The sequence below is a fragment of the Panicum virgatum genome, chromosome 9K, assembly GCF_016808335.1.
Source record: "Panicum virgatum strain AP13 chromosome 9K, P.virgatum_v5, whole genome shotgun sequence".
Classification (NCBI taxonomy): Eukaryota; Viridiplantae; Streptophyta; class Magnoliopsida; order Poales; family Poaceae; genus Panicum; species Panicum virgatum.
The window spans coordinates 10,103,652-10,127,554 of record NC_053144.1 but is presented as its reverse complement, the minus strand read 5'-3'; the positions used below and the strand labels follow the sequence as shown (position 1 = coordinate 10,127,554).

The following is a 23,903-nucleotide window of genomic DNA, read 5'->3' as shown; positions in this document are numbered from 1 at the left end:
GCCGGGTGGGCGGGCACCCCCGGAGCCAGTCAGGCAAGGGAAACGAGGAAGAAAGGCACGCGACGTCGATGCGATTCCCGACCGCGGTGCGGTCGGGTCCTTCTCCTTCGGGAGTTCGCGACGCGAGGAGGTAGACGGGGGCGCGACTGCGCGAGTGACGGGTGACGGGGTGAGGTTGCGGGAGCGGGGTTTGCCGGGGAACCTGCTGTCGCGAGCTCGCGATTTCGACGCGGGCCTGTGGCGTTTCACGTGATGCATTAATGCGTTGATGCCACTTGTGGCCACGGCAAGTGGTCCGGACGTGTACGAAGCCGGGTTATCACTGCGAATCTTTAGCTTCTATATATGCTCTCGTTTACGTTGGATACGCTTGTGTCTCGTTCTGGAACTGCATTGTCCTACTGTTATCTGTAAGGTCACTCCGACACTTTGACAAGAATTGTGGGGATGCGCGTAGAGCTTAGAGACAGCAACCAGGCAGAGGCAGGTTTAAATTAAATTAAGGGTTTTTTTATTGGTGCCACTGCAATTTTCGAAGTTATGAGATATACTATTACAATTCACGTATTTTAAATCGTGCCATTACAATTCTTCTCTTCTTTAAACCGTGCCATTTTATACGTCTTTGATGTTCTTGGACTCACTCGCAGACCCGTGTATTTTCGTATGGTCCAAAATACCCCTGCTACTTCTCTCCCTTCCCTCACTGACGTGTGGGGCCCACACGTCAGCTTCTTCTTCAACCTCACCTCCACCGCGTTGCTCCACCTCGCACGGGCCCGCTGCCGCCGCGCCCTCACACCGCCGTGCCCTCGCGCCGGCACGCCGCCGCCGCGCCCTCGGGCGGGCTCGCCTGGCCCTTGCACGGGCCCGCTGCCGCTGCGTCCTCACACCGGCACACCGCCGTCGCGCCCTCGCGCAGACTCGCCATCGCTGCTGGCACGCCGCCGCCACCCTCCCTCCGCCCGCGCCGCCGCGGATCCTTGCTCCGCCCGCACCCCGCGCGAGCTAGGAGCCGGGCTGCCGGTCTTCCGCCTGCGCTCGCCTCGCAGCTGCTCTCGCCGCGCCCCCCCTTCCTCCGCCCGCGCGCTCTCACCTCGCAGTTGGCCTCACCGCGCCACCCTTCCTTCGCCGCGCGCTCGCCTCGCAGCTGGCATCGCCTCCAGTAGGCACGAGGGGAGGGCATGGTGGCGGAGTGCCCGCGCGAGGGCCAGGCGAGGCAGCAGCAGCGGCGAGCCCGCGCGAGGGCCAGGCAAGGCCGGCGGCGACGGGGGAGGAGCTCGCCCGGTGGGGGAGCAGGCCGACGGCGGCGGCATGGGGGCGGAGGTGAGCAACGCAGTGGAGGTGAGGTTGAAGGAAGGGAGAGAAGTAGCAGGGATATTTTGGACCATACGAAAATACACAGGTCTGCGAGTGGGTCCAAGAGCATCAAAGACGTATAAAATGGCACGGTTCAAAAAAGAGAAGAACTATAATGGCACGATTCAAAATACGTGAATTGTAATGGCATATCTCGTAACTTCGAAAATTACAGTGGCACCAATAAAAAACCCCTTAAATTAAATATGAATGTGACCAAATCCACGATGCTACAACTTTTCTGACAGATTTTGCATCAATCTGACGAATTTCAGAACCCAACTTTTCCCGATCAAAACAACAGCCACCAACCCCACACATCGCATCATTTCAATTGCATTTATAACCATTGATTCATCAACTACATAACACGGCAGACGCTGCTGTTGCAATAAGTTCGCATCACATTTCCCTGCTGGTAGTCACCATTCACTCATGAAATGAAAATAATGAGCACAGCGTTCAGGAAACTCTTTGAAACTATACCATTTTCAATTTCTGTGGCAGACCACGAATCTTGCTTGTGACAATGTCTATCCTATAGCTACAGTGAGAGAGAAAAAAACCTTTGACAACAGGCGGCGATTTTACTCGTGCAGGGTTGCCCACTCTACCATGTACCATAAAATAAAGATATTCAGCCGAGCGCAAGACACCTCAGTCGGAAGAAGGAAGCACACGATAAACAGAGAAACCATCGTCAGTCATATCAAAAGTTTTACTTTGCCACACTTCATCAGTTATCTACACTAGACCATCTGGTGATGCCTTGTTATTGTAGTTATTCCCGAAAATCATTCCTCTCTCTGCGGCCAAAGCCACACCTGCAGATGTATTCAGGAATTGGGCCCATGTCCCCAACAACCCAAGGATGCTCCGCCACAGCCTGCAAGGTGATACGATCCCCGGGATCTGCAAAGTAACCATGCAACAAAACAAAAAAGGGTATCCGTTAACAGAGCACATCTGGTATCAAAACTCCCACATATTAAAATCATATGGGGATACACGATTTTCTTAAAGGAAAAAATAAACCTTTGCAGAGAAGCCTTTGGATCAAATCAGCAAGTTGGGGATTCATGTCACCAGGTATTTGCACAGGATCATTGGCAATCTATTTGGTAGCAATGACTCAGTGAGTTTCGTGTATTCACATTCATATTAAAAACAAGGAAATGTCTTTCAACCTTATCATAAGTTTCCTGCAATGTATCTCCAAGAAAAGGATAGTGCCCAGAAATCATGCAATATAAAGTTACGCCGACTGCCCATGTATCGGATGCCCTGCCATGGTAGGCTGAACCTGCACTAAGGTAAAGAGAAACACTTCACCATATTTAGCAAGTCTATACCCAGTACACAAACTGCCCAATAATGTTTCAGTACTTCTAACTTAATGAAGAAGAATCTGGGCTGTTGTACTTAAGCTTATTTGCAATTCTGCAAACATTTAGTTATAAAAATGGAACATCAAGAGTATCTTGCTACCCCAAAATCACTGTTGTATTATTAGAACACTTGGTGATTAACAGATTTTTAGTGTGGCATTTACAACTTAAATATTAAACATAGGTAGTTGTACCTTGACAGCACTCCGGAGCGGTGAAAACAGGTGTACCGGGAGATCTCCAAAGCATATCATCATCATCCTACATTGTAAACCCATGAGCATCACTGTATCAATTTATCAGTAAAACAACAAGATACGAAATTTGATAATCCAGAGGAATTTGCCACAAAAGCATGCACATACTCTGAAAAGATCAAGGGGGTTTACTTGTGTTTAAGGAGTGAAACAAGTTTAACAAAATAAAACTGAGCCTACTGCGCAATGAACATAATTCCAAAAGAAGAACAAGGAAGCATCTTGGTTGTCAACTCAATTTATCCTAAAAACCTCAGGAAGACAGAAAGAAGATTATTGTTTGAAAGTGTCAGATGAGAAACTCTGAATCTACAAAGACAACTGTTTATAAGAGTAAGTGCAATTTAGTGACACAAATAAAAAACTAGAACACTTAAGTATTTCAAGGCTGAATTCATTCAACTAAAAGTATCGTTGTTTCCTAACAAGTATAATAAAATCTCACTTGAATACACAAAGTTGCAGGATTGTGGAACTACCTCAAAAACCTGGCTAACACTGAAATCTCCTATCTTCACATTGCCAGAACTTGTAACCAAGAGATTGTCTGGTTTGATATCGCCGTGAATAACGTTCTGTGTATGAAAATGACAAGATTCAATGTCTTATTCAAGTATTCAAGCTGGGAAACGCACAGCATAGACTAAAGTGCATAGCCAAGTATTCAATGTATATTGGCACAATACGTCGAAAATGAAAGAGACATTTGATTGGAGTCTGGAAACTGTGGGGTTGACTTTCTTAGGCAAGCAAGATCTATCATGCACCACAGTGCATGAATAAACTAAATAAGAATTTTAGTGCTGTTGTGAATTGTGGTTCTGGTTCATACCGGGATTGTATCGTGCAGGGGACCAACCAGATGGCGTTACTTCAATTAGGGTATTACATAGTTGAGATGAGAGAACAGAAGGGTTGAGACTTGAGAGATATAGCGAACAGTTTAGATACTGGAGAAATTATTTTCTTGATAGAATAAAACTCAAGTACACAGCTTACTATTACTGAAGATTGGGTTTCTATAATACTTACTCCATTCTAACTCTAGTTACCTTTGATTTCCCAGCCCTATCTTTAAGAACTTACATGGACTCAATTTAACTAGACTTCGCCTTCCTAATCATCTTCCTGAGTCCTAAGCAAAACCCTCCTCAACTCTTGCAGGCATCCAGGCATCCACGCCTGACACAGATATGCCATTCCTCAACTCTATGGTTAAACTGATCTGTTAAATGAACCTCATTGAACAATGTAATATCTAGAAGCATTGTTGCTCCTGCCTGTTAATTGCATTGCACACTGCTGCTAGGGCTCAAGCACATTACAGGAAACTAAATAATCTGTGTGACAGATAGTAAGATATTACTACATCAAGCTTTACAACAACAATATCAAAGTTTTGATGCATGCAACATGCCACCATCCTAAATGTTGCGCTTTGCCTAGTACTTGAGAAATGAAATTGTCAGATTTTTAGCTAAATCCGATCATTCCCTAAAAATAACAAATAGCTAATATTTTCCAATGCATGGGAATGAAATAGAAAATAGGAAGCCAAAACAAGATCGGCACTTGCAATTGGCAAAGAAATAGAGCTTTAGTACCAAGCATAGGCTAAGTTCACAGCCTTTAGAAAAATAGAAAAAAAGAAGAAACAAAGAAAACGGGTGGATGGGGGTGATTTGTAAAAGAGAAAATTAGCACCCTAGAAAATTGTTTTTAACATGATATACCTCAACTTATTATCATCGGTGTCTCAAACTAGTAAATTTGACATGGCACAGTATTCAACTATGAATACCAGATAACAGAAACCAAAAAAGAAACTGAAACCTTACATGAGAATGAAGATACATAAGACCATATATTATGTCTCGCAAATAACTTCTTGTGGTAGCTTCTTCTAAACCATTATCACAAACCATTTTCCCTTCAACATACTCAAGAACTGGCAATTCACATGGAAAAATGTAAATGCCAAATATATAAAATACATGTTAGTAAAAAAATAAGAAAATAATGATAAGAACATATTTGCATACCCATGTAGAATTTATCTATGTTTGGATCATTGATCACTTCAACAAGATTTACAATATTGGGGTGATTCAACATTTTCATTATGGATACCTGCAAGCAATTAGATAGCATACACAATAAACAATGTAGTTAATTTACATGTGCTAACATAGTGCCAATGACCAAAATATTTTGCTTCTACATTTTGAAAGGAAAATTTCCATTCACAGAAATTGCTGAACCTCTAATCCACTTGCATATTAGTCATGTATATCTATTTAACCTCTTACAACAGCTCAAGACTAAGAGTGAATTTCAAGAATTAGGAACACAAATTAGCTACAATTCAGCCTCTTCATGGTAGTTACCATGCTAGCAATCATCAGGCGAATTTAGCGGAAGGATAATTTTCAGCTAGACAAAAATACATGAACTTTGTATCATGGTGAATCCATTCCTCCTTAACGGGTAAAGTTTCTATTGTGCAATGAGTGCACACTTAATTGCTAATCAATAGCCAGAAATGCATTCCCAATATGTTAGGTGGCCATTCTCATATGTTAATTGCTAAGGAGCTGGGTACCAACTAGTTTATTTCTCTTCAAGTAACCATAAACAGTGGGCGCCCCAAAAACAAGAATTTCCGGTGCAAAATGAAACTTTTGTTCCGATCAGCCTAACCAAATAATCATAAACATTAATTCTTTTATCATATTCAAGTAGTGGAAAGAACAGCATCAATTAGCATTTTAAATGGTTAGCGTACATATTGAGTGTGTGATAGGTCCTAGACAGATAGCATCTCAAAGAAGCCACAACAACTTTAAAAGAGAACTATGTTACACATGCATGAGGAAAAAGAATACGCGTATTACATGTAGTAATAAGATAACCAAGTTACTCACCTCCCGAAGAACATCTGTCATTGCAGTTTCTGATCGTACAACACGTACTTTCATCATGTAAGGCTTATTCAAAACCTGAAAGAGAAGGGAAAATGCTACAATTCCATCAGTTAGACATCAGCACATGCACCCAGCACACATGCGGGTGTTAACAACAACAGTGCTGAGCAAAGAAAAAGGGATGAATAGATGATAGACTTAAACAGCTGGTTAACGATTCACTCCTTAAGCAAGCAAATCAACTAGCAGCGAAAGTATAACTGATAGCTACCAGAATGATATAGCTAAGTTATGCAACAAGAATACGCAATAGTTTCCCGTCTTCACTAAACCCTAAAACCTAAGCCTGTTTCTCATGAAAGGGTTTCATAAAAAAAAACATTTAAGTTACATACACAAGAGTAGCATAAAGCAATACCTTCACTGCATATAGTTTCCCATCTTCCACGTTTCTGTATAGAACCTTTTGAAGCACCAAAATAAAAGGAATTTAGACATCTACCCATAAAAAAATAATAATTATTAGCACATCCAAGGTACCTTACCACTTTGCCATAGCTTCCGGAACCAATCTTTCCCAAGTGAACATATTGATTAACCATCTTATTACCATTTTCATCCTAAGCATGGCAAAAGGGACAAGGTTATTGTAGTGATCAATGCAAAAGGTAATGCTCTCACAGAACTTGCTGACCACCATTTGTCATGCAAAATCCAATTATTAGAACTAAACGGGCAAAAAACATAGTCGGCCTCTTGGATAGCTAGTCAGAACAGTGAAACCAATGCCACATTTAGTTCTTAAATCACTTTCAAATGTCTCATGTGTATTTTTAACAGACCACATATGTAATGAACATAGGTTTCTCCTATCATGCCATGATAAGGACGGATCGATTATTTACCATTCTGAAGAACAATAGATAGATTAATCGTTTACCAATAAAAAAATGATTGCTTATTCACCACCCAAAAATGGAAAGAAGATGCACGGGTCAAAGTCTATCATGGTTTCCTAGCAGGAGTCCCCACATCAAAATTAACATCGCTACAGAAGGAGAGAAGCTGCACGAGGCATATCTGGTGCTAGCATTAGGTGTTTTGGGGCGTGTTTGGATGCCTGTTTGCCCCCTGGCCAGGCTGACGGCATGCAGCTGCGCGGTGTTTGCTTGTCTGCGCGGACGCGTCAGCCAGGCTGAGCTCATGCGACCGTACCACTCGAGCCAGGCTCACTGGAAACATAGGATTCGGGCGTGCCCACAGGGCCTGGTTCGCGCGGTGCATGAAAGAGCTGCATGCAGAGGAGAATAGGCTGTTAGGTGCCAGTTGTGCAGGCAACCAAACAATTTCTGTGCTGAGCCTGGCTATATGGATACAGGAACCAATCAAGAGGCTGCTGCACCTGGCAAGCCTGGCCAAGGGGAGCCTGCATCGTGCAGCAAGCCAGGGTGTGGTGGGAAGTAAACCAAAAACAGCCTTGTTTTCTTCCAGGAAGATGTCATGTTGGAACCTTAGAAAAGGGGTGAAAATGTTCAATTCATTCATGGTGGAGTTAAGTTTAATCCCGTTCAAGGGAGGCAAAATAGTAGGAACAGCACAATGTACATCTCCAAGTTTTGGCAGCACAAATGTTTGGCCAGCCTACTTTTGATGACTACTAATGAGCATGAATAATATTCAAGGGTACCAAAAGGCAACTTGTTTCCATATGGGTATTGTGCAATTCCTCAGTAGAAAGAAGTTCCCAATAAACCAAAAGCTCACTTCTTTTCCCAAAAGATAACCTAAAGCAGCGCCAGATGGTAAGACCATGAACATCAAAATTAATGTGTGGTGTTGGTTGCCTGAGATGAATGGAAACCAGCTTCTTCTAAGCATCCGGACTAGCTCAAGCACATATATGTGCATGGTGTAAGCTAGCTTACAAGAAACCAGTGGGTAATGCTAGGCAGGACCTAAATAGGCATATCCTCTTACATAGAACGATAGCTGGACAAAATATTCAAGCCTACAAAGATGGTACCTCTGAACGAAATACTTTATTTGTCTCTTTAACTGGGATCTCTCTACATGCAAAGCCATTTTGAGCTCTTGACTGTATGATATCTTCAGAACTCTTCCTTGGAGGTCCATCATCACTTCCATCAGGATAGTCATTACCGCCTTCATCGTACAAGCATCTATCAGGATCATCTCCATGGGAGAAGCTTCCATCAAGATTATCCCCATTGTATAAGGTTAGATCAGGATCATCTCCAGTATAGAAGCTTTCATATGGATCTTCAGCGGATTGACGTTTCAGCAATTCTTCAGAAAATGTGCCATCAGCATCCCGAGGTTGAGGAACAGACGCGCTGGGCTTCCTTAAAAAGCTAAAGCAACTACAGCAGCCTATGTCGGTTAGGTCCGCCATTCAGAAAGGGTAGGCACAAGAAACCCTGGAACAACAAAACAAGTAACAAGGTTAAAAACAGACCATCAGGATAGGAAAGCAATCGGCAGGGGCGGACCCAGCATAGAACATGGGTGTACACATGTGCACCCGATAATTCTTGCAAACGAAATCGAAGTTAGTAGGTAATATATTGTAACTGGATTCAGATCCGAATACAAATAGTCTTGTTAGGGTTTGGGGTGCTCCGTCCCGCACAGCAAAAGGAAAGAGAAGGGGCGGGCATACCTGGAGGATGCGCTCATCGCCGGCAAAGGGCTGGGCGAAGACAGGACAAATGGCGCCGCCGCTCGCCCAGTCGTCGCCGCCGGGGAAGGAAGAGAAAAGGAAAGAGAGAGTCCGAGAGAAGAGGAAGCTTTAAGAAACAGAGGGAGGAGACGAACCTGAGGCCCTGAGCGGGAGCTGGGAGGGCTGTCAATGAGCCGAGCTCGAGCAAGCCTTCCACCTGATCCCGAGCCGAGGTTGATCTAGTAGGCATGTTTGTTACCCGTTTAGAATGGAGAATTTTTATGGGAAAATTAAATAAATAAATTTTTTGGTTTAGGTGTTTGAAACGGAGAAAAACTGATTTCCATCTCAAATCTCAAAAAAAGTTTACGTTCCTTCACAAAATATAGAAAACAGCATCCAACAGAATTTAAAAAGAAGAATTTCTACGCATTTCATCAAGATGGTTCTATTGGAGAGTAGATCTTACTATATTACCATGCTTCATAATTTCTTGAATAATTGTGCTTCATAATTTATTGCCGATGAATCCGTGCATTGAGCCTAAATTCTCGTCAATTTGAATAGTAATACATGGCAGCTTTAGAAACAAGAATAATTAGAAAGGGATGAGAAGGGATATGATTATTATGGGAGAAAGAAAGGAAGAAACGAGGAAGAGATTTGAGAAAGGAATATATAGGAATTTATTCTCGTGTCTTAGCATGTAAACCTAGTTTAATTAGAGTGAACTACTGGAATCTTGTTTCATTAGCATTTGCAAAGGTTTTATATTTTCCTATTGATCCGAACGACCTAAACTTTCTATTCATGCAGTTTTCCACGTTTTACTTCACATGATTCCTATATTTTACTCTGCCCCTATGTTTTGGGTGTACATTAGGGGTTGGGTGTTTTCATTCATGTAGTTTTCTTATGTTCCTATGTTCCAACACCTAAACTTTCCATTCATGTAGTTTTCCATGCTTGCATTAGGGGGTTGGGTGCTCTGTTTTGCACAACAGGAAGGGAAGAGTATACCTGGTGGGTACTCGTTGCCGGCAAAGGGCCCGGCAAGGGACGCCTTGGTGAATCACGCTGCTGCTCACCCAATCGTCGCTGCTAGGAAAGAGACGACGAGAGAGAGGAACAATAAAAAGAAATAGAGGTGGGCCGTGATCTGGTAATGATTCGGGTCCATTTTGGAATGGTTGGATTTTGTTTTGCTGCTAATGGGCTGGCACCCAAATATGGTTTAGTTCAGTTTGATCATTTGGTGTCTATACACATGAACATTTTGAACTAGTTTGGATAGGCCTGAATAGAGTCATTGAAGGGTTGAAAACTTTTAAATGCTCGACTCCTTGTGTGAGTTGTCTCCACCCACTACACCGTCACAGAACGGCCGCGATATCCATATGGCTTCACAAGCTCATCCCTTTCAATTAAAATTTACCTTTATTAACTTTATATGAAAGTTATTTTTTCAGATGAATGGTGATTTTATTTTCACCACTAGATCATGAATAGATTCCATCAGTTCGTATTCCATTTCTACCGTCAGTCTACAGTATAGATATGTGGTGATAGATTGATAGTTGTCTTTACCATATTCCAACGACCACTATATCCACTTATTAGTGAACCCGCGGTGAAAACTTATTATTGCTGGATTAAGTTGAACCATTGATGAAGCCTCATTTGCAAAGACATATTCTATAACGGTGCCACCACCTCATCTACTTGTCGGTGGCTCGGCCAAGAATTTTCTTCGCAAGGTGTTTTCAGACTTGTTATCTTCCCTACCGGCAAGCTCTTCCACCTTGCCATCATCGCTTGGTAATATGCCCCTACGACATTTCTTGATTTGGTGGATCTAATTCGGACTTTGAATTTTCTTGTTCAGTGTTCTCCTAAACTAATCTATCTTTTGTTTGATTAAGCAGCAAGTTCGTAGTGAGTGCCTAGTTTCAATTTTGTATTTGTTTCGTTTGTCGCGAATTGTTTTTGGGTGATCAACATTTGAATCTTAGTGCCTTTAGATGGTAATAATTAGATTATTAATAGCCACAAACCAAACACATGGTACCCCTGTACAGGAAACTCACATCATTGCACTAGTGCACACATATGAACCACTTATTTAGTGAATAACACAGTATCTACGGTATAAACCACGGAGACACGTTCTAGTGATGAATTACGGAATGACATCATTGCACAGAATGTGACTGCACTATTCTACCCCGGTATTGTTTCTAGATAAAGGAGTAAATTTGTAGCAGCACCGTCCAAATTAGACCGGCTTAAATGCACTAACCATCATCTTAATACTTAATCCAGTTACTGTGCACTTAAAACGGTGTAACCTGACAGGCTGTCGGGTAAAATCCCGATTAAACTACTGTACTCCAGGATCACAATTGCACTTAGACCCGTACGAAGACGAGCACAGGTGTTACCCGCATACAAAAATCTTCAAATTAATTTACAACACCAGTTTTACATAAAAGTCTTAAATACAAACAACAGAGTTCAAACACACAGCGGAAGTTTAAAACTGAGTTCGAAATACAATACGATAGCTACGACGACGATAAAAGGTGAGCTCCACATCCTGCCCACCGATGTGACGCCAACCTGCCCAATCTTCACGGGGAAGACGGGGCCCACTCGACGGTCCAACCTGGAGGAAGCGGCTGTCCAATCCAGGACGCACAGATCTCCTCGAAGTCCACCGGGACACAACCTGCTTAAAAGGGTACAACAACAACCCTGAGTATACTAATACTCAGCAAGGCTTACCCGACCTTGGGTATACTTAGCCCATTACCTAGACATGCAAAGCTTTTTGGCTCTGGAGTTCTTTTGCTGAAAAGCTGCTATAAGTGAATCCTTACTTTCAATATTTTAGCTCCATTTAGTATACCAAGTATTACTAAGTTCGCCTATTCATCTAAAACACACATGGTGGAACAGATTATCTTTTAGTAACTTCCAAACCAGTCTTTTCCATTCCGTTTTCATTCCACTTTCTTACTACGATGTGACAAAGAGATCAAGGCTCTCATAACCGCGAGTCACAGCGAATCGATCCGATTTAACCTTGCAAGGTGGACCTAACTCACACGACACATGCAAGCCCCGTCGGGCCACTCGCGTCAACTGTTTCCACATTACCACGGCATCTGAACTACGCCTGCTAAAACCCAGGTGATGGGCCCCTCGCAGTGAACTCCCGGAGAACCCGGAGGCGGCATCCTATCCAACACCCGCCAACTCCCACGCCAGCGTAGCATGGCGGAATTCAAATCACCGCTGTAAGGTGGTACACAGCTTACCGGTTTCGACTACCTCCTACTTCCGGTATGTGGTTAGTACTGTTCAATCCTCGATCAGCACTGCCAACAACGGAACGGTCCTCAATCGACACAGGCGGAGCTAACTTTCCATCCATTCCATACCAAACCAACTCATTTCCGCCCGGTCTCCATTTCTCTTTACTCAACAATTCATTTCAAGCCAAAGCTAAGGGATCAAGATCCTAAACTCGCGAGTGACAGCAATCACTCGACTTCTACCGAAATCCTATTTAGCAAAGCATTTCTATCGACACCTGCATACTAGTATAGGCCCACGGTACCTAGGGAAAACATACATACTATGGTTCCATTCAACTCCTAGAACATAAATGCACAATACTTAAATAAACATTGAATAATTTAAATTATGGTTATGCTCCGGGGCTTGCCTTGCAGGTCAGCGGGGTTAACTAGGTCTCCGGGGGCGTGCTCAACGGCGTCCTCCTGCTGCGCCTCTGCTCGTGGCTCCTGGACCGGCTCAACGATCAGCTCGTGGACAGCTTCGTTCGTGGCGTCTACACGAATAAAATATGTCATGCAACAATTAGAACACAGCGCAAAGCATAAGCACATAATGCGATGAAACGATTAACTCGAATTAGCCTGAAGTGTTTCCTTCCAAAAACAACTACTAACTTTTAAATAAAGAAAAGAGCATGGCTAGGGCAAACTACAAGCAAAACCCTAACTTGCAGACATGAACTAGCAACCCAATTAATCAGCGCACCGCGAAAGTAGTAAAGCATGCCTCACAAATTTTTCCAGCAATTAAAGACGATCGAAAGCATTTATCTTACCCTAGAAAAGCAATTAAACAACAAATAGATCCACACACTTGCACATAGAACAAGCACCTGAAACTTTTTCAGTGAACTACACATGCAAGAACTAAGCCACTACCAATTTTTCATAATTTTTAGAGCCATGGAACTACCTACAATAATTAAGCTAGGTTTAACGCAAACTGAATTTTCACCACAGCAAAAGTGACAAAATACAGGCACAAGTATTTTTACTCAGAAATTTGTGATTTTAGAAACCTAACAAAATTGGGTTTGCAATTTTTGGATTTTTCTACAAATTTCTACAACTTTTGGAAGGTTTCAGCCATTTAAAATAAAAGAAAAACAATAAAGGGGGGGGGGGGGCTAACAGCCGGGCCCCACTAGACAGTGGCCCAGCCCGCCCCCTCCTCCTCTGTTTTGCCGCACGGGCGGCGCGCGCTGGCTGGGCAGCCCGCGGCGGCGCTCCTCGCCGGCGAGGCTGACCGGCGGCGCTGCGGCGGCCGGGCCGAGGCGCCAGGCGGCCGGGGGGGGGGGGGCAGGGCGGCGAGGCAGGCGCAGGGCGGGGCGCGGCGCAGGGCGGGGCGCGGCGGCCCGCGGCGGCGCAGGGAGGGGCGCGCGGCGGCGGCCGGTGTTTCGGCCTGGCCCGGGCCGGCCGGCGGCGAGGGCGGGCGGCGCGAGCTCCAGGGAGCCCGGGTGGCCCTAGGGCGCGCGGAGGTGGCGCCCAGGGAGGAGCAGAGGGGGCTGGCGGCGTGTGCGGGCGGCGGCCGGCGTGTTCGCGGCGGCGCGGCGGCGCTCCGATGGCGGCGGCCGCGGACTTGGGTGAGGAGAGGGTCGGGGAGCGAGAGCAGGTTGCGGGGAAGCTCACCGGGGATTCGTTTTGCGCGAAGGAAGGCCGGAAGGGGGGTCGTCGACGGGAGGGGCGGAGCTCGGAGCGGAGCTTGACGGAGGTCGACAATGGCGGGCGGCGGTCTGTGCTCGATTTCAGTCGGAGTAGGGCACGGCCGCGCTCGTGGAGGGATGGAGGAGCTTCGGGGCGAGGTCGCGCAGCTCGGAGTGCGACGGATTGAGGTGGGGCAGCGAGGGTTGGCCGGAGCGACGAACGACGACGATTTCGCTCGGTTCTGCTTGCTCGAGCTCGACCTAGCTCAGAGGAAGGAGGAAGGAGGATTAGGACGGCCCGGGAAGCTTCGAGGCGTCCGTGAGAGGAGAAGAGCGGCGCCGGGCGCGATTGCCGACGCGTGGACGCGCTCGCCGGCGTTCAGTCGCCGGTATGGGCGCGGGCGTGCACAGTGCTGAGCACTGGAGATGCACTGTTTCTTCGTTTAATGATTTTGGCTCGAATTTGAACAGTTGAAACTCCAAATTTCATATGGGAACATGAAATTTGGCCAAAACAAAAGTTGTAGAGGAAAAGAAGATCTACAACTTTCGTTTTGGGCAAAAGTTGATTTGGAGCTCGGAACAAGGACAAAAACGAGATCGAACACAGCTAAGTAGCTGTTTACTACGCGAACGCGATTAGCGTTAACGACGAATTTGAGTCCACGATTAGCGAGTTAACTCATGCTTAGCGAGACGATTAACACAGGGGTGTTACAAAAATACCATGGAAACTTTACAGCGGAATGAAAAATGGAAACTCGTTCCAAACAGCATGAACTTCAGGCAATGCAACCCTGATCCGTGTTGACCCTGGGCTTCTCTTCCGGTTTTCCTCCGATCCAAACAGACCAATCCGCATTACGGCAACGCAAATGTCTCGCTGACAACCCGGGCGCACCCTCTCCAACGTCTCAGATCGTCCTGCCCCAGCATCGAACGGCCACGACCCCTCCCACTACCTCACCCCGCGCCGAGGCTCATCACTCATCAGATCTCCCCTCCCTTCTTCCCTCGTCCAGTGCATACCCCCCTCCCTCCCCCCTCTACCCCTTCCCCTATCTCCAGATCCACCGCCTCCTCGCCGCTCCTCTCCGCCGCGGCCAGGACTAGAGGGCCACGGGCTTCGCCGCCGCGGTGGACGGGGACGCCAGGCCGCGAGGATGCTGACCAAGTTCGAGACGAAGAGCAACCGGGTGAAGGGCCTGAGCTTCCACCCGCGGCGGCCATGGATCCTGGCGAGCCTCCACAGTGGGGTGATCCAGATGTGGGACTACCGCATGGGCACCCTCCTTGACCGCTTCGACGAGCACGACGGGCCTGTCCGCGGCGTCCACTTCCACGCCACCCAGCCGCTCTTCGTCTCCGGAGGTAATCAGCTAGATCTCTCCTCGTCTCGCCCGTCTGGTGCGTGATTCGCCGTGGCCGTTGCGGCGTTTGGCATGCTTAGCCTGATTGGAGGCGCGCGCGCGGGTTTCGTGGCCGTCTGATGTTTGTGCGATCCGTCGATTGTGTAATCCTTGGCGCTTGGACTATACTTGTTTATAAGTTCTTCGATTAGATCGTTTTCGGTGGGGGGAGGTGTGGTGATTAAGAAAATAATGGTTGGTATACGATGGGTTGGTCGGATCTGGTGCTTGTTTTATCATCTTGGCTTACCGTGATCTGCATGATAATTAATTCCTTTGTACTTATATTTTCCTGTGGCCATGATCCTTCGAAGCACGAGGTGGAATACCTGATTTCACTAACCACGAATGCATTCACATCAGCATGCAGCGAAACCAAAACCACTGCAGTGTTAATGCTGTTAATCGTCGAATTCAGACTTATGAAACGAATGCATTCACATTAGCACGCAGCAAAACCAAAACCACTGCAGTGTTAATGCTGTTAATCGTCGAATTCAGACTGATGAAACTAAGGCATCCTTTAGTGCATTTACCATTGTTACTTGTGAAACAGCTAGACTTTGACATGCCATGTTTGAAAAATATGAATCTTCTAATATTCTGGTCACTATGATGGGATGCAGGTGATGATTATAAGATTAAAGTCTGGAATTACAAGACACACCGCTGTCTCTTCACACTTCATGGGCACCTTGACTATATTCGCACCGTGCAATTCCATCATGAGTACCCATGGATCGTAAGTGCTAGTGATGATCAGACAATACGGATCTGGAACTGGCAGTCACGCACCTGTGTGGCTGTGCTGACTGGGCATAACCACTATGTAATGTGTGCATCTTTCCATCCCAAAGAGGACCTGGTTGTATCAGCATCACTTGATCAGACTGTTCGCGTCTGGGATATTGGAGCTCTGAGGAAGAAGACAGTATCACCTGCAGATGACATCCTCCGTCTCACCCAGATGAACACAGACCTATTTGGCGGTGTTGATGCTGTTGTGAAATATGTCTTGGAAGGCCATGACCGTGGAGTCAATTGGGCCTCGTTTCATCCCACTTTGCCACTCATTGTTTCTGGGGCAGATGACCGGCAGGTGAAGCTATGGAGAATGAATGGTAAGTCTTGTTACTTCCTGATCTTTACTTTGCACGAGCTGTTTCTATTTTGTGTAGCCGAATAATAACAATTCAAGTATGCATAATTTGATGTTTCCACATGAAAGAATTACCTAATTGTATATTTTTTTAAGCATGGTTCCTTTTTCCTTTGTGTTCAACATATCTTGCCTTCACGGAAATTTATACCACTTAATCCTTAGTATGGATATTACAATATGATGTAACTTGTTGCTGAATGCAACAGGCATGCCTCACAATAGTAATTTCTTGATTCAGATTTTTTATTTAATATTGCATGCAAAATGGTTCCAGATGGTGAAGTTAGCACACATAATTCTTTTACTGATTAGATACTTGCATGTGTGGGGAAAAATCTATGTACATTATTTCAATGGAAATATTTGAAATATAATAATCTGCATTTGCCCTTTATTACAGACACCAAGGCTTGGGAAGTTGATACTTTGAGGGGCCACATGAATAATGTGTCTTGCGTGATGTTCCATGCAAAGCAAGACATCATTGTGTCTAACTCAGAAGATAAAAGCATTCGCATTTGGGATGCCACAAAGAGAACTGGTATTCAAACATTTAGGCGGGAACATGACCGTTTCTGGATTCTTGCTGCTCACCCTGAAATGAATCTTCTTGCTGCTGGTCATGACAGTGGCATGATTGTGTTCAAACTAGAGAGGGAACGCCCAGCCTTCTGTGTAAGTGGTGATACTGTTTTCTACGTGAAGGACCGATTTCTCCGGTTCTTTGAATACTCTACCCAGAAAGAAGTTCAAGTGGCTCCCATAAGAAGGCCTGGATCAGTTAGCTTGAACCAGTCACCAAGGTCTTTATCATACAGCCCAACTGAAAATGCTGTCTTGATCTGTTCTGATGCTGATGGAGGCTCATATGAACTCTACATTGTTCCTAAGGATTCAGCTGGCAGGTCTGATTATTTGCAAGAGGCAAAGAAGGGAGCTGGTGGTTCTGCAGTTTTTGTGGCGCGCAACAGGTTCGCAGTCCTTGAGAAGAGTAGCAATCAAGTTTTGGTCAAGAATCTTAAGAATGAAATTGTGAAGAAAAGTCCCCTTCCAATTGCGACTGATGCAATATACTATGCTGGGACTGGCAACTTGCTGTGCAAAGCAGAAGATCGGGTGGCCATCTTTGATCTTCAGCAAAGACTGGTTCTTGGTGAGCTCCAGACCCCTGCTGTTAAATATGTTGCTTGGTCCACCGATATGGAATCTGTAGCACTGTTGAGCAAGCATGCAGTGGTTATAGCTAGCAAGAAGCTTGTCCATCGTTGCACATTGCATGAAACTATCCGTGTGAAAAGTGGTGCCTGGGATGAGAATGGCGTGTTCATTTACACTACATTGAACCATATGAAGTACTGTCTTCCCAATGGAGATAGTGGGATCATAAAAACCCTTGATGTTCCTATTTACATAACAAGGGTTGTTGGGAACAATATTTTCTGCCTAGATCGTGATGGAAAGAACAAGTTGATTGCAGTTGATGCATCTGAATACATTTTCAAGCTCGCACTTCTCCGAAAACGCTATGATCATGTTATGAGTATGATTAAGAACTCCCAGTTGTGTGGACAGGCTGTTATTTCTTATTTACAGCAGAAAGGTTTTCCAGAAGTTGCTCTGCACTTTGTGAAGGATGAGAAGACCAGATTTAACCTAGCTCTTGAGAGTGGTAACATTCAAATTGCAGTCGCTTCTGCAAAGGAGATTGATGACAAGGATCACTGGTACAGGTTGGGGATTGAGGCCCTGAGGCAAGGAAATGTTGGCATTGTGGAATATGCATACCAACGAACAAAGAATTTTGAGAGGCTTGCTTTTCTGTATCTTATTACTGGTTATTTGGACAAGGTGGGCTTCATGTGCAAAATTGCTGGACAGAATAATAATTTGATGGGACAGTTCCACAATGCACTATATCTTGGGGATGCTAAGAAGAGAGTTGAGATCTTGGAGAATGCTGGGCAGCTACCGCTTGCTTATGTTACTGCAGTCACTCACGGGCTCACTGAAATTGCTGAGAGGATCTCTGCTGAATTGGGGGAAAATGTTCCTTCACTGCCTGAAGGAAAATCTCACTCACTGCTGATTCCCCCTGCACCGCTTACAGCCTGTGGTGATTGGCCATTGCTGCGTGTGATGCGTGGAATTTTTGAAGGTGGACTGGATGCAACTGGAAGGGCAGAGCTTGAGGAAGATGATGAAGCTGCTGGTGCTGACTGGGGTGATGAAGATTTGGATATTATTGATGCAAGTGAGGTGGTGGCAAATGGTGCTGATGGTTTTGTTGATGCGGAGGAGAATGAACCAAATGAGGAGGATGGTGAGGAAGGCGGCTGGGACCTGGAAGATCTGGAACTTCCACCTGAAACAGAGACTCCAAAAGCTGCTGGCAATGCTCGCTCTGCTGTATTTGTTGCTCCTACACCAGGCATCCCTGTCAGCCAGATTTGGACTCAGAGATCTTCTCTGGCTGGGGAGCATGCAGCTTCAGGGAACTTTGACACAGCAATGCGTTTACTTAACCGCCAGTTGGGTATCAAGAATTTCGCTCCCCTGAAGCCCTTGTTTCTTGATCTGCACATGGGCAGTCACACATATCTGCGTGCACTTGCTGCTGCTCCGGTAATATCAGTTGCTGTTGAGAAAGGATGGAATGAGTCTGCTAGCCCTAATGTGAGGGGCCCTCCTGCACTTGTTTTCAGCTTCTCACAATTGGAAGACAGACTCAAGGCTGCCTACAAAGCCACAACAGAGGGCAGGTTCCCGGAAGCACTGAGGCAGTTCCTAAGCATCTTACATACCATTCCTGTTATTGTGGTGGACTCACGGAGAGAAGTTGATGAAGTGAAGGAATTAATTGAGATAGTGAGAGAGTACGTTCTTGGTCTGAAAATGGAGCTCAAGAGAAAGGAATTGAGGGATGATGTTACCCGTCAACAGGAGTTGGCTGCTTACTTCACTAATTGCAAGCTTCAAAGAGTTCATATGAGGCTTGTGCTTGCAAGCGCTATGGCTCTTTGTTTCAAGCAGAGAAACTATGCTACTGCAGCACACTTTGCAAGGATGCTTCTTGAGAACAGCCCCCAAGAGGCTCAAGCAAAGAAGGCTCGGCAGGTGCTGCAAGCTTGCCAGGACAAGAATGATTCTCACGAACTGAACTACGACTTTAGAAATCCATTCGTTGTCTGCGGTGCTACATATGTTCCTATCTACCGTGGCCAAAAGGATGTTTCCTGCCCATATTGCGGATCCCGGTTTGTACCTTCCATCGAGGGGCAGCTTTGTACCATATGTGAGCTTGCCACAGTTGGAGCAGATGCTTCAGGCCTCCTCTGCTCCCCTACACAATTGAGATAAGCAATGGAAGCTACAGGCCCCTATATTCTTTCTAGTGTCAAAAGTTCTAAATGTAAGACTTTCATCATATATTTTATCAGGAACTTTACTGATTGTAAGGAATAAGTATTATACATGGTTTTATCCAGTTTCTTACCATTTTTTTTTGTTTGCCTAGAGACTGCTGTGATCACTTGCCATATGGTTTAGACTTATGATCAACCTATGTAAGCTATGCTATACAATGATGTATGCAAAGTTTATCTCGCTCTTTACAATTCTTTTTCGATGTCTCGGGTTGCATTGAATCTGTATCCTTACGTTGGTTTTATGTGATATATGTTGGTTACTCTTCATCGGATGGATTTATCGGGCCACCCTGTTTGATGGCTCATCTGCGAGAAGTGGAGGCGAGAAGCGAGAGCACCGTGTCAGCGCTGAATGGATCGAATGTCATGCGCGCAGCTGCCTTGCCTTTGATGTGGTGGCCGCATAAATGGGTGAATATTTCCCTTTCGGTGATGGGACTTCTAATTTCCTTGTTGCTTACTTATCACATATTCACATATATGAATGGTACGGTTCAAGGCTGGCAGATATTCCCTTGCCATGGTACGGTTTTGTCCCAACAGATTCGAAGGGTCTGCCCTGTTCTTACACTTCCGTTCTTACACCACGTTAATAAACAAGTGCTGTTCGTTTGTGTTCGTTTCCGTGATTTGATAAACTTTGGGCGTCCACTAACAAAGAGGCCGTCCGTACTTGTCTAGCACATTCTGCACCTGCTTTTCTCTTCGTGATATGAGTTTTTGTTAGAATCTCATTATCTGTCTTCCCTAGTTCATCCGCTGTCGCCACGGATGATGCATGGTTACTTCTGGGTTTTGTGTAGTTTTGTTGCAACATCACCTTTCGCAGAGATGCTGAATGTATTATTGTAAACCCCCCTCCGCTTCTCTGAATTTTCTGAATCTTGTTTCCGCGGATGAACAGTTACATGCGATTATAAGTTCTAATAAGTTTGTGGTTTGTGCCTCTGCATATGATATGCGTTTCATGAACCATTCTAGAATTCATCGACCGTCGATGACTCGGAGCAAATCCATATGAAAATAAAAAAAAACTCAACCAAACAAATTTCAACTCAGATTTTCGAATATTCACTCTCACTCGGAGCGAAATTCAACAGAGGTTTTCAAGCACTCACTCGCATGAAGTTCAGCTCAACCGAACAAATTCGAAAACCTCAAAGGACGGATCTTGTTCCTTTCGGTACCAGAGATCGGACACTGCTTGAAAAGGATCTCGAGCGTTGCTTTCGAATCAGATAGCTTCTCAACAGAAAAGAGATGGGCGGGTCAAGGGAATCCGTATCCGATCGGCGAAAATGACTCGGGGATTATGCAGACTTTCAGAGGACGTATGCCACTCCATCCGCGCCTTTGTTCATCAGAGTTTCAGGCAGCTCAATTAGAAATCGGGGAAGGTTAAAGTCCAAGCAAAGTTAAGAAGCAACACATTCTCCCAGAAAACTCAACGGGGCATGATGAGTGAACCGGCAGAAAACTCCGTTATTCCCAGCCTGTCAGTGCAGCCAGGCCAAAAATTCCCAACAAACTCCGTTATTTTCAAGGCTGCCACGACTGAAGCAGTCTACTCAAAGCGAGATTGTCTGACAGATCGTGATCTCAAGCTAACTTCACGGAACAGCACTGCCAGTAGCTGCAACTTGCGTAATTGACAAGCATCATAGCGTGTCATGCTCACAGGAATCAGAATTCAGGAACCCACCTAACGAGTCTTCTGTGCAGCAGCCTTCTGCAGCCGCTGCGTTGGTGAGGCCACCACATGAAACCTAGGACTGGCCAGTGTTAGTGTGTCACCATCACCCATAACTGACATCGGATCATCGCATCCGGTGGGACCGTGCGTGATCGCCGATCGATCTGCTACGGGCGCTTCTCCACATGAGCGGATCACACGCGTTCCATCAAGCACGACCATCTCCGTATCATCTGAGGGACAGCCGATGTGATAGTCTGATCGTGTTCATCGATCCATCTACGACTGCACCAGCAAACTGCAAATTGCAACATGAACAAATTCCACGCATATTCCACGCGACCATAGAACAATCCAACAACAAGAGGACGAGGATGCAGCAAGACCGCAATTGCAGATGGATCATCACGAACCGAGACAAAGACTGGGAAATCAAACGATCAGACTAACTGCATTGCATTGCGCGCGAGCGACAAGGAGATGAGACACAAGATACACCGCCGGAGGCGAACCCCTCCGGCGACCGCCAATAGTAAGGTAGCAACACCACGACACACCGCCGCCATCGTCGCCCTACCGCCCACTCAGACTCCTGCTCCTACACGCTCCAGAAATTAGACAACAACACGAACTGAGAAGAAACCCCACATCAGACAACAGCTGGAACAAGGGCAAAATGTTAGCTAGCGCCTGCTCTGCACCCCACCGCGCCCCCGGCCCGGGCAAAATGTTAGCTAGCGCCAGCTCTGCACCCCACCGCGCCCCCGGCCCTGCCGGCGAGAGGGGTCCGCGCATCACACGAAGCCGACCTCGGCGAACTGCGGGCGCGCCGCCTTGGCCGTCGTTGGCGCGCCGGGGCGCGGGCGCGGCCGCGGCGCCATCCCCTCCGGGAGCGGGTTCTTGCGCGGGCGGCCGCGCGGGCGCGCGATCTTGGGCGGCGCGTGCGGGTCCCGCGGCTTGGGCGGGCGGCCGCGCCGGCGCGGCGCGGCGGGTGGTGCGGCGGCAGCTCCGGGCGCGCCGACGGGGCCGGCAGATCCCGACCCGGTGGCGGGGTAGCCCGGGGGGCGCACCTTCGGGGGCCTTCCGCGCCCGCGCTTAGCGGGCGGCTGCGGCAGAGGCTCCGGCGCCTCCTCCTCCTCCTCCTCCTCCTCCTCCTCCTCGTCGGCGCAGTCGTCGTCAACGACGACGCCGCCGTCAGCTGGCGACTCCGGCGCCGGCGGAGCCGGCGGCGGGGGCGGGGGCAGCGCGTACTTCCCCCCCGCGACGGCGACGAGCTCCCCGGCGGCGGACATGCGGGTGAGGTGCGCGGCGACGAGCGCCGGGTGCGAGGCCGGCAGGTCGCCGCGGGCCTCCGCCTCGATGCGGCGCGCGATGGCGGCCTGGCTGGAGCCGTTCTCCTCCGCTAGCGCGGCGATCGCCGCGACGATCATCTGCAGAGGGGGAAGGCCACGGCACGCGCAACGGGGTCAGTCAAATTCCGCAGATCCGCGCAGATCTGGCGCCAAAGGATCGAAGCAGAGGGGGAGGAGGATGTAGGGTTCGGGACGGGAGGCGGCTCGCCTCGGGGTAGGAGGGGGGCACGAGGTCGGAGGCTCGCCCTCCGCCGCCGCCACTAGGAGTGGGAGTGGCCATGCCTTTGCCTCGGCCGCTGGCTGTCGCTTCCTCTCCCTCTCGCCTCTCGGCGTGCCTTTGCGGGCGTGCTGGGGGGAGTGGGAGGAATTCGGGGGCCGCAGCGCACGGGAGGAGAAGGAGAGGGGCCGCGACGACGCGGATCCAGGGTTTTTTTATCCGACCGTTTGGACCGAACCGCCGGCTTCAGGTTCCGGCTAACCGGTCTGATTTGACCGGTTACCGGTAAAAACCGGTCAAACTCAAATTTGAATTCAAAACCCGTAGTTATACCGGTTTCGAATGGCTAACCGGCCGGTTAGACCGGTTTACCGGTCCGGTTTGACCGGTTACCGGTCGGTTTGACCGGTTACCGGTCGGTTTGACTGGTAACACGCTAAATTTATTTTTTTTCTTTTTTGTTTAAATTCAAATATCCGCAAAGTATACTAAATGAATGTTTGTATAACATGTTTTAGCCTAAATGAACCCTCCAACCCTTTTTTGTACTACTTTTACATTGTATTTGTATATTTTTGTATGCACGTTTTTTTGTTTAACTTCAAATGCTCGCAAAGTATACTAAATGAACGAATATTTGAAAAAATTTGACATCATTAAATTCGTCGCAACTTGAAGTATTTTTAAGGTTTTTTTGGGATTTTTCCATTTTTTAGAATTCAAATTTAAAATTTGAATTTGGGCTGGTTTAAAACCGGCCGGAACCGGAACCGGTCCGGGCCGGTTAGACCGGTAACCGCGGTAACCGGACCGGTTCCGGCCGGTTTGGTGAACCCTGCGCGGATCTGAGACCGGGGGCGCGGCCGCTCAGGGAATGCAAGTACAGTTTCGACAAGGAATCTGTCGGGGTGGTATGGTGTGGCCGTGTGGTACCGGGGCGACCCGGCTCGGGGCCTTTCGGGTTTCGGCTCAGCTCGACCGTTCGGCACTTGTGCTGTGCTGTCGACCGTGGTGGCTGACCAGGGCATTCAA

General features: G+C 47.0%; 3 protein-coding genes across 5 annotated transcripts; 1 reads left to right on the top strand and 2 right to left on the bottom strand.

The window, feature by feature from the left end:
• Window positions 1–1,684: 1,684 nt before the first annotated feature.
• LOC120650011 (serine/threonine-protein kinase GRIK1-like) lies at window positions 1,685–8,797 on the bottom strand. The gene is made up of 12 exons (XM_039926966.1): window positions 8,609–8,797; window positions 7,952–8,366; window positions 6,474–6,548; window positions 6,347–6,391; window positions 5,929–6,003; window positions 5,047–5,134; window positions 4,843–4,952; window positions 3,484–3,579; window positions 2,942–3,008; window positions 2,547–2,662; window positions 2,395–2,473; window positions 1,685–2,271 (listed from the first exon to the last, which is right to left on the bottom strand). Exons 2-12 carry the CDS (start codon window positions 8,339–8,341, stop codon window positions 2,141–2,143), a joined length of 1,272 nt encoding a protein of 423 aa, XP_039782900.1. The 5' UTR covers window positions 8,342–8,366; window positions 8,609–8,797; the 3' UTR covers window positions 1,685–2,140.
• A 5,805-nt stretch (window positions 8,798–14,602) lies between these two features.
• On the top strand, window positions 14,603–20,223 carry LOC120650010 (coatomer subunit alpha-3). Of its 2 annotated transcripts, XR_005665441.1 has the most exons (4): window positions 14,630–14,984; window positions 15,649–16,143; window positions 16,585–19,593; window positions 19,699–20,223. XR_005665441.1 is itself a non-coding variant. In XM_039926965.1 (3 exons), the coding sequence occupies exons 1-3, from the start codon at window positions 14,777–14,779 to the stop codon at window positions 19,539–19,541; spliced, it is 3,660 nt and encodes a 1,219-aa protein (XP_039782899.1). In that variant the 5' UTR covers window positions 14,603–14,776; the 3' UTR covers window positions 19,542–19,809. The 2 variants fall into 2 exon arrangements, 1 of the variants encoding a protein (XP_039782899.1); XM_039926965.1 differs by having other exon boundaries at window positions 14,603–14,984; window positions 16,585–19,809.
• Window positions 20,224–21,727: 1,504 nt separating this feature from the next.
• On the bottom strand, window positions 21,728–23,832 carry LOC120650008 (HMG-Y-related protein A-like). 2 transcript variants are annotated; one of them, XR_005665440.1, is made up of 3 exons: window positions 22,863–23,070; window positions 22,044–22,732; window positions 21,728–21,992 (listed from the first exon to the last, which is right to left on the bottom strand). XR_005665440.1 is itself a non-coding variant. In XM_039926963.1 (3 exons), exons 2-3 carry the CDS (start codon window positions 22,932–22,934, stop codon window positions 22,097–22,099), a joined length of 708 nt encoding a protein of 235 aa, XP_039782897.1. In that variant the 5' UTR covers window positions 22,935–23,076; window positions 23,718–23,832; the 3' UTR covers window positions 21,728–22,096. The 2 variants fall into 2 exon arrangements, 1 of the variants encoding a protein (XP_039782897.1); XM_039926963.1 differs by adding an exon at window positions 23,718–23,832 and having other exon boundaries at window positions 21,728–22,732; window positions 22,863–23,076.
• Between the last annotated feature and the right edge of the window lie 71 nt (window positions 23,833–23,903).

Coding starts and splice junctions, on each gene's coding strand:
- LOC120650011 (XM_039926966.1), bottom strand. CDS start 8,341: ATGGCGGACCTAACCGACATAGGCTGCTGTAGTTGCTTTAGCTTTTTA. Junction 6,392..6,473: donor CCGGAAGCTATGGCAAAGTG/GTAAGGTACCTT, acceptor GTGCTTCAAAAG/GTTCTATACAGAAACGTGGA. Junction 6,004..6,346: donor GGAAACTATATGCAGTGAAG/GTATTGCTTTAT, acceptor CTTCTCTTTCAG/GTTTTGAATAAGCCTTACAT.
- LOC120650010 (XM_039926965.1), top strand. CDS start 14,777: ATGCTGACCAAGTTCGAGACGAAGAGCAACCGGGTGAAGGGCCTGAGC. Junction 14,985..15,648: donor GCCGCTCTTCGTCTCCGGAG/GTAATCAGCTAG, acceptor GATGGGATGCAG/GTGATGATTATAAGATTAAA. Junction 16,144..16,584: donor GAAGCTATGGAGAATGAATG/GTAAGTCTTGTT, acceptor CCTTTATTACAG/ACACCAAGGCTTGGGAAGTT.
- LOC120650008 (XM_039926963.1), bottom strand. CDS start 22,934: ATGGCCACTCCCACTCCTAGTGGCGGCGGCGGAGGGCGAGCCTCCGAC. Junction 22,733..22,862: donor TGCCCCCCTCCTACCCCGAG/GCGAGCCGCCTC, acceptor CCCCCTCTGCAG/ATGATCGTCGCGGCGATCGC.